This window comes from Sinocyclocheilus rhinocerous, unplaced genomic scaffold (genome assembly GCF_001515625.1).
Source record: "Sinocyclocheilus rhinocerous isolate Xijiao unplaced genomic scaffold, SAMN03320098_v1.1 scaffold3991, whole genome shotgun sequence".
In the NCBI taxonomy this organism is placed as follows: domain Eukaryota; kingdom Metazoa; phylum Chordata; class Actinopteri; order Cypriniformes; family Cyprinidae; genus Sinocyclocheilus; species Sinocyclocheilus rhinocerous.
This window is the reverse complement of record NW_015664686.1, coordinates 43,757-53,520: the sequence shown is the minus strand read 5'-3', so window position 1 is coordinate 53,520 and position 9,764 is coordinate 43,757. Positions and strand designations below refer to the sequence as shown.

Genomic DNA, 9,764 nt, shown 5'->3' with positions numbered 1-9,764 from the left:
ATATATATATACACACAGTATATATATATATATATATAAAGATTGCAGTGTTCCCGTTTTGTAACACGTTCTAAATTTTTGAATTTATTCAAGTTGTTACGAATTTAGAATAACTGATAATGGCCTGGATATTATATCTGCCACAATATATCAATATAAAGTATATGCGTAATGTTTCCGAATACATTTTATTTCATGTGGAATCTGATCATTTAAGGATAGAATCTAAGACTTAAACCCTTTTAAAAGTCCATTACAGGATTCATGTGGTTTATATTATATTATTATAATTATATAATTCATTGATGGTCCCATAAAGAACATTAACATCCATGGAATCTTTCCATTCCACAACATGTTCTTTACAGTGAAAAAAGGTTCTTTAGAAGAAAATAATGATTGTTTTAAGAACTTACATATACATACATATACATATATATATTGATGATCGATAAACAGTCGTGAGCCGCCGCAGTGACGTTGTGTTTATTCTCATTATATTCTCACATCAAGCGGTACAGGTTTGTCATCCAGCACAGGAACAAAACTAAATAAATACAAACGTACACCTTCATAACAGTGAATCTCTGTAACATCACGTGCAAAACACACACGCTTTCACTCACACACACATTACAGGTTTGTGTAATGATGCAATGATTCAAGTGTTTATACTGCCATTCAAACACACATTTACATTATATATATTCATATAGAGCTCAAAGAGTGTGATTTCAGAGTTATTGCCCATACCAGACGTGACTGACTGGAAATCTGTGATAATACTATCAATAATAACACTGTCTGATTTAATCATTAGAACGCATAAAGATTTAAGATTCAGAATAACAGCGTGTCTCAACCTCATGAATCCTGCTCAGATTATTACAGCTTTTTTTTTACCATTACGTGACAATATTTTCATGCCAATTAAACAGATTTACGCTAAATTCTCATGAAAAAAAATCACAATCATGAGCTGATGAAAAGCCAATAATAAATTAAATCATAAAAATTTAAAATTGAACTGAACACTTACTTAAAAGTAAATAAATTAAATTATAATTGTAATTACTATGAATAATTATCAATCATAAAAATCTCAAAACACTTACTAAAATATATGAAATTCTGTTTAGCTGACCACTACTTGTCATCAGCGAACTATGAACGTGAATAATTTCTCTTTATGAATTATATATATATATATATATATATATATAAAATAATGAATAAATAATCAGTTATATGCATTTAATTTGTTCTCTACAAATATACTTTACAACTGACAATAAAAAACATAAAAATAATGACTGCGCAAAAATGATTGCACATTAATTATCTTAAAAAAGTCAAACATAATTAGGGTTTTGGGGTGAAATATGAGCCGGAAATGCTCTTCTTCACAGCTTTCATGAGATTCACCAAACCAGGTGCGACGCGACGCATACTTACAGCCAATCAGAACACAGGTGAAGCCACGTGGGCGGAGCTACACAGCATGACACACCAGAAATCAAAACAAAAATCTTGTGGTGTGTCGCTTGTGTTCACGGCTATTCAGAACAAAAACTCAGTGACCATGAAGGAGATGTGATGCACGGGCTGCAGCGTCGCACCTGATTCAGACCCGCGTGACGGAGAACAGATGGCACAAAACACACGCTCACATAAAGAAATCTGCTGTCCTCCAGAACAGATGCGTTTCTTCAGCTACCAGCCCTGAATAAAATCATGACAAAAAGAAGAAACTCTCCGCTACGCTTCTAAACACTTATGGAAGCTTGTGTCCACCATGGAATAAAACATAAAAATGGTAATTGCAAGTTTTACATCACAGTTCTGAGAAAAAGTAAGTCAGAATTGTGATGCAAAATGAGGAAAAAAGTCGCAATTATTCTTTTTTTAAATTACATGGCAAAAAAAAAAAAGAACTGAATTGTGAGATTTAAACTCAAAATTCCAAGAAAAAAGGCAGAATTAAAAAAAAAAAGTCAGAATTGTGAGATAAAAACTCAAAATTCCAAGAAAAAAGTCAGAATTCAAAAAAAAAAGTCAGAATTGTGAGATAAAAACTCAAAATTCCAAGAAAAAAGTCAGAATTCAAAAAAAAAAGTCAGAATTGTGAGATAAAAACTCAAAATTCCAAGAAAAAAGTCAGAATTCAAAAAAAAAAGTCAGAATTGTGAGATAAAAACTCAAAATTCCAAGAAAAAAGTCAGAATTCAAAAAAAAAAGTCAGAATTGTGAGATAAAAACTCAAAATTCCAAGAAAAAAGTCAGAATTCAAAAAAAAAAGTCAGAATTGTGAGATAAAAACTCAAAATTCCAAGAAAAAAGTCAGAATTCAAAAAAAAAAGTCAGAATTGTGAGATAAAAACTCAAAATTCCAAGAAAAAAGTCAGAATTCAAAAAAAAAAGTCAGAATTGTGAGATAAAAACTCAAAATTCCAAGAAAAAAGTCAGAATTCAAAAAAAAAAGTCAGAATTGTGAGATAAAAACTCAAAATTCCAAGAAAAAAGTTAGAATTCCAAAAAAAAAGTCAGAAATGTGAGATAAAAACTCAAAATTCCAAGAGAAAAGTAAGAATTAAGAGGGGAAAAAATCAGAATGGCGAGAAAAAAGCCAGAACTGCGAGATATAAACTCAAAATTCAAAGAAAAGAGTCAGAATTCCGAGAGAAAAAAATCTGAATTGCCAGATGTAAACTTAGAATCCTGAAAAAAGTCAGAATTCCAAGAAAAAGCCAGAACTGTGAGATATAAACTTAAAATTCCAAGAGAAAAGTCAAAATTCCAAGAAAAAAAATTGGAATGGCGAGATGTAAACTCAAAATTCCCAGAAAAAGTCAGTACTGCAAGATATAAACTTAAAATAAAATTTAAAAAAGTCAGAATCCCGAGACAAACTCAGAGTTCAGAGTTTTGAGATATAAACTCTGAATTAACAAAAGCAAAAAGACCTCTAACACTAGCTTGCTCTATTCTTTTTCTATTCTATCCGTTTTCTTTTTATTTATTATATGATTTAAAAAAAACCTTGCTACGTGTACTGCGTTAGGCTAACTGAGACTTGTTATAGCACTTGCATATCATTGCTCTTTTGTTAGTTTTGACTGCTTTTATTGTCCTCATTTGTAAGTCACTTTGGATAAAAGTGTCTGCTAAACGACTAAATGTAAATGAATTGCGAAAAAAAGTCAGAATTCTGCACAAAAAAAAAGTCCAAATTGCAACATAAATAGTTTCAACTACTTTTAAAAATTTTGTTGCAAAAACAAGAAAACAAATGAATTGTGAAATGTAAACTCAAAATTCAAAGAAAAACGTCAGAATTGCAAAACATTAACTTAGAATTCTGCAAAAAAAAAAGAATTGCGAGATGTAAACTTGCAGTTACGGGGTTTATAACTTGCAAGTGCTAGCTATAAACTTGCAATTGTGAGAGAAGTCATAATAGTGAGATAAAAAGTCCATTATTGAATTTTTTTATTCCGTGTTGGAAATAGCTTCCATAGTCACTGGTCTGGCCGCGAGCAGCGGTCGACATACGGCACGGGTTTCAAACGAAGGCCGAACGCGTTGAAGGCATCAAACGACACAGTGCTGAAGAACACGGTCCATCAACCACTAAAACAACAAACGCTGCTACACTTCAGTCTGTTAGACGCTATAAATGTTCATCAGCTGCAATCAATCCATCAGTTTAACATTAAAAATAGTCTTTCTCAAACCACATGTGCTTACAAACATCACGGCACTAACGACTAACCGCTAACACTACAGTAGTAACTAGCATTATATTCTATGTGGATACGATCACACACACAATAACCAGCGCACTCCGGTAACACAATCTTGGCATTCGTGGAAATACCACTTATTTCAAAAATAAGACTTCATATGCTGCTTTAGGAAACATCTACCATCAGGCTGAGAACGGAAAACCCAGTTTAACTAGCTTATGATGGCTGCACATTGCTGGTCATCCGCTAGTCTAGATGGTTTATCAGTTGGACTGTTAGCTTAAGTTGATCTGGTTGACCATCTTGGTTAAGCGGGTTTTAGGGTTTTATTCTAACCATGTTCCAAAATACGTCAAGTCGACATGTCTGTGCTCTATGTTCAATATCCTTATTGCATTTTCATATTTCACTGGAAATTATGAACAATAAGTAGTTCTTAAACAACCAAACAGCTTAGTATTTTGGGTAACACTACAATATTCCATGAACTAACAATGAAAGGTAATTCGTAAGCACTTATTAATCTTAGGACATGTTAATTTCAACATTCACTAATACAAAGTTGCATCTGTTAATATTATTTAATGAACCTGAGCCAACATGAACTAACAAGGAACAGTTGTAATTTTATAAACAAAGATTAATAAAGACTGTAAAAAATGTATTGCTCATTGTTAGTTAATGTTAGTTAACCACAGTTAACTAATTGTAAAGTGTTACCCTATGTTTGTCTTGTTTTCCATTATAAATTTCTAAAAAAAAAATGTTTTAATTAAGATATATTTACTATATTGTACTATATATATAATATTATATTTACTATGCATTTTGAAACAAAATGTCTTAAAATATGAAGTCTTATTTAATGAAAAAAATGATTTGAAAATTAGTTTTTTCTTAAAAAAGTAAAATAAAATCTGTCAGTGGGGTCAGAAAAATAAACTTAATTCAAAGTGACATTTTTTTCGATTCCATTGTCAGATATTTTTTAATGTTTTAAGCATAAACTCGCTTCATTTTGATTATTTTTTCAGAAAACAAGACTTTAAGTATATTTGTAAGTAATTTATGTATCTTGATTTAAGAATATTTAGATATTTGTACTGGAAACAAGACAAAAACACTGAGAAAAACGTAACTTTTGCAACGCAGGAGCAACTTTTCTGTTCTGAGCCAAAGCCAAAATGCATCAGCAAGCAATAAAATCAATCGGAACAACATCTTGTTGTTCGCTGCTTAGCGAGGAGAAAAAAGATTGAACATGTGAGCAGCGAGAGCAATCAAACACACATCTGGAGATCCAGAACTTTCCTATAAGCATGCTGGGATAGAGCTGGACTAAGTTCCCTTATGAAGTACAAATAAATAATCTGAAACACGAGGAAAACAATATAAACAGACTCATGATTCACCGTAAACCACGAGTCCAGGAGCGCAAACACTCACACACACTGAGCAACCTGAACTGTTTCTCCATTCAGACGGGACTCCGTAATGTCTTTAATCCTCCTCAACATCATCATGATCCTCCGAGTCACTGATCGACAGGAACAGGAAGCTGTAGCACAGATGCACGATAAAGGCGGCTGTCGGGTTGCTAGGCAACAGCGGGGGTGGGCGGAGCCTAGTGAGGCAGAGGCACCAGGATGTCCACGTAGTTGACGGGGAAGAACCCTGATTGGCCGTGGATCATGCCCTCGTACCAGTTGTCGTCGATCTGATTGGTCAGAGTGATGATGTCTCCCTCCTTGAAGCCGAGCTCGCCCTCGTTCTCTGCCTCGAAGTCGTAGAGCGCGCGACAGCACGGCTGATCCAACGGAGCTGAGCGACAGAACGAAAGCTCTTTAAAAAGTAGTTAGTGGAATGTGAAGTTATTATCATTAACAGAAACTAGAACTATATTTAAACAAAATCAAAAGTTATGTTGGTGAAAACACTCTCACTAACTAAAACATTTTACAGAATGCACATCTGCAAAGAACAAAGTCAAAATACTTAGTATAAAAACAATATAAAAAACTAAATACAGAATAGTAAAACACTGGTCAGTTTTGAGATTTTGGGCTGTTTGGCATTTCATTAAGTGCTGTTTCAGATTGGCGTACAAAAAAAAAATCAGAAAAACACATCTAAGTGTTTATTTTATTGCACTTTATCTATTTGCATCTGTAGATTTCCACTGAGGGGTTTGTTCATATCTCATTCACACTGATTTATACAACATTTTATTCTTAAAAACATGGTAAAAGTATGTTTGTTTTCTGTCTGCTGACAGTATTTTCTGATTTATGGAGCGATAAAAAGAGATATCCAAAATCCCCTCTGGAAAAACCTTTAATTCGAATATGACGACAAAATCAAACAAGAATTTTGAGCCCGACTTCAAATTTCTGTTCTGGACATTGCTCTGAAAGTGAATCTAACAATATTGTTATTCTGTGTTGTTATCGTTATAGTTGTACATTGAAAAAACAAATGCTGTAGGATTTACTTTGAAACGCTGAAATTTTCACTCAGAAATTGCTAGTAAATTTCACAAATAATTACAAAGAAATAGCAAGTAACACTGAATTAAACGTAAAATTCTTAAGTAGAAAGTCTGAAATAGTATTTTCTTGTAAAACGTAACTTTGAAAAATCTTTTTAAGGGTGAAATATGAGCTGAATACATCTGTGTGCGTTTTTTTCTGCTTTAGTCGCATTCGTCTGTATGTCAGTGTTTTTTTTGTATTTGTGTGTGTGTGTGTGTGTGTGTGAGTGTGTAGTGTGTGTGTGTGTGTGTGTGAGAGTGTTTCTGTGAGTGTGTGTGTGTGTGTGTGTTTGTACCTGGTGAGCGTGCAGGTGATTTTGCAGAGTTTATTCCTTCGTTGTGATTCTCACTGGGCAGTTGGAGCTCCATGCGGGGTTTGGGGATGTACTCCGTCCGGGGTTTGTTGGACATCTCCTTTATCCTGTAACACACACACATATTTTAATCAACAGCACATATTTATAATTATTCAAGAATAGAATCTCATTAACCTCCACTGTAACATTTTAAAATAATACTTCAATATTTATTGCCATGTAATTATATCTGTAAAGACAATTTTATTTTATTTTAGAAACACGTTTCTGGTAAATCTGATAAACTGCAGTGTTGTTTTAATGTCTCTCCCAGTGGATGTACTGTGTGTGTCGTGTGAAGACCCCAGGTGCATGATGGGAGTTTGGAGCGTCTGACCTGTCTTCTATCTTGCTGGAGAGCTGCTGCAGGATCTCAGCCGCCTGCTGATGATACTCCACCTGAGCCTGAACCAGCGCCGACAGCTGACTCACCTGCTCGATCTACACACACACAAGCTTATGTACTATATACTGAAACAAAGGGATTCACAAATGTTTTTTGTCAGCACAATTTAATGACACATTTGCATGCTGACGGTTCTCTGATGTCAGCTACTCGAGACATGCAACTGAACAAATACTTCATATTTTGCAGTAAGTTTTTTATTTGAGAGTTTCTATTTTAATGTTATTTATTTATTTAAGTTTACATATTATGATTTTGTTCATTTTTAGTAAGTGTTTTATTTAGATTTTTTTATTTTCAAATTATTTATTCATTTTAATCTTTTTAATTTTTACGATTTAATTATTAGCTTTTCAACTCACAGACCTAACACAATTTCACATACTATTTAAATTATAAACAGTACACACTAGTTCTGCTAGGTTATTATCAACTAAAAAAATAAAACAAACAAAACATATTTGTTACATGAAATAAAATAACTAAAATATTAAAAAACTAGACTAAATTTTTCAGCTAGTTGTCAAGACAACATTTATCATTTTAACAGTTTAATTTGATGTACTAAAGTAACTAAAACTGAATAAAAAATGAATACAAATTAAAAAAACTAATAAAAACAAACTTTTTAAAACTTTTATAATAGTAAAAATGTTTTGGTAATTTTTGTTTATGTTTGTTGTTTTTATAAATTTTTGTTCAAATTAAAAACTCGCAATGTTAATTAAAAACTATAACAGTAAATCTAGGATACTAAAATAACACTGTTTTCTGAACTGTATAGTGTATACAATATGTGAATTTTATACTGTGTACAATATGAGAATGGACTCTTATATGGCTTACATTTGCTAAAATATGCAGTGCACACGGAGATACTGTATCCCACAATGCAATGGGCTCAACTTCCATTTCCAGAGCGACGAATAAGATTTAAACAATATGTATTTGAAAGATTCCTGAGCTTTGCATTGTGGGATACAGCACTGTACATGTGCTCTGTTCGACACTGCATTACTAGCACGAGTACTAGTTAGCACAACACCGTACGTCGTTCTCCAGCAGGTTAAACATGCTCTGCTCCGCGATCTCTTTAGACTCGTCGAATTTCTCCAGCGCTTGTTTGAGCTCGTCTTCCGTCACTTTCCCCTGACGCTTCTTCTTATAATCGAAGTCCAGACGGCGGCCTTCCATCTTCTTCAGATGGTGCTGCGAGAGGAACACACTCATTTACACACGTCTGTCTGTCTATCAGCGTTCAGCTCTCTCACAGCAGCACCAGTCGAACTCACCTGAATCTCTCGGAGATCTTTGTCATGCAGGTTCTGCAGCGGGTCTATGAAGTTCTGTTTGACGGTTATGTCTAAAGCGTCTTTCACCTCGCCGAGCTCACGCATGGATTCACCGGCGTCCAGCAGAGCCAGACCTGAGACGCACAGATGAACAGCAGACTCGTACCATTTTTCCAACTTTCAATCTGATTCAAATTCCACTAAACCAACAAATCTGCAACTCTGACATAATTTCCTAAAAGTACATGTTACACGGTAATGCTTCACAACTCTTCCGCTCACCAAGGCTGCGTTTAATCAGAAATACAGCAAGAATTGTGAAATATTATTTTAATTTAAAATAGTTGTTTTCAATGTATTGATATGTGTTTAACTGTAATTCAATCAAAGCATCATTACTGCAGTCTTCAGTGTCACATGATCTTCAGAAATCATTCTAATATGCTGATTTGCTGCTCAAGAAACATTTCTGATTATTATCAATGTTGGAAACAGTTGTGCTGCACAATATTTTTGTGGAAACTGAGACATTTTATTTTTCAGGATTCCCAGATGAACAGAAAGTTGAAAAGAACAGCATTTATTTTAAATAGAAATCTTTTGTAACGTTATAAATGTCTTTACTGGCACTTTTGATCATTTTAATTTAAAGGGGTCATATGATGCTTTTTTAAAGATCATTATTTTGTGTATTTGGTGTAACAGAATATGTTGACATGCTTTAATGTTCAAAAAACACATTATTTTTCAAATACTGTACATTATTGTAGGTCCTCTATGCCCCGCCTCTCTCAAACGCTTAGTTTTCTACAAAGCCCCCTCCTTTGACAAGCGCAGTCCGCTCTGATTGGCCAGCTGACCCAGTGCACTGTGATTGGCCGAACACCACAAGCACACGTCCTCTTAACTTTTATAAAGAATATCTCTTTGGATTTGAGACTTTAGTCTTTGCAACTTTACAGATCTTCTTTATGCACCAAGAGCTTGTAACACTCCAAAGAGAAAGGAAAAATTGAAATCGCATCATATGACCCCTTTAACATTAATTCATATTAAATAACAATATTAGGGGTGTCCCCATGTGAGTGTGTGTGTGTGTGTGTGTCTGAGTGAATGTGTGTGTGTGTGTGTGTGTGTTTGTGTGTGTGTGTGTGCACCTGGTATTCATCACGTTATGGGGACCAAATGTCCCCACAAGTATAGTAATACCAGTAAATTTTGACCTTGTGGGGACATTTTTGAGGTCCCCATGAGGAAACAAGCTTATAAATCATACAGAATGAGTTTTTTTGAGAAAGTAAAATAGCACAAAGTTTCCTGTAACGGGTAGGTTTAGGGGTAGGGTTGGTGTAGGACAATAGCACATACAGTTTGTACAGTATAAAAAAACCATTACGCCTATGGAATGTCCCCATAAAACATGGAAACACAACA

The 9,764-nt window shown here is 34.0% G+C and overlaps 1 protein-coding gene across 1 annotated transcript in view; it reads right to left on the bottom strand.

The window, feature by feature from the left end:
• Positions 1-5,093: 5,093 nt before the first annotated feature.
• LOC107730358 (endophilin-A1-like) overlaps positions 5,094-9,764 on the bottom strand; it is a 14,501-nt gene continuing 9,830 nt past the window's right edge. The window contains exons 4-8 of the mRNA XM_016541180.1: positions 8,331-8,464; positions 8,089-8,247; positions 6,970-7,073; positions 6,573-6,697; positions 5,094-5,567 (exon numbers count right to left, since the gene is read on the bottom strand). Of these exons, the coding sequence (XP_016396666.1) occupies positions 5,371-5,567; positions 6,573-6,697; positions 6,970-7,073; positions 8,089-8,247; positions 8,331-8,464 (719 nt within the window). The 3' untranslated portion in view covers positions 5,094-5,370. The remainder of the gene's footprint in view (positions 5,568-6,572; positions 6,698-6,969; positions 7,074-8,088; positions 8,248-8,330; positions 8,465-9,764) is intronic.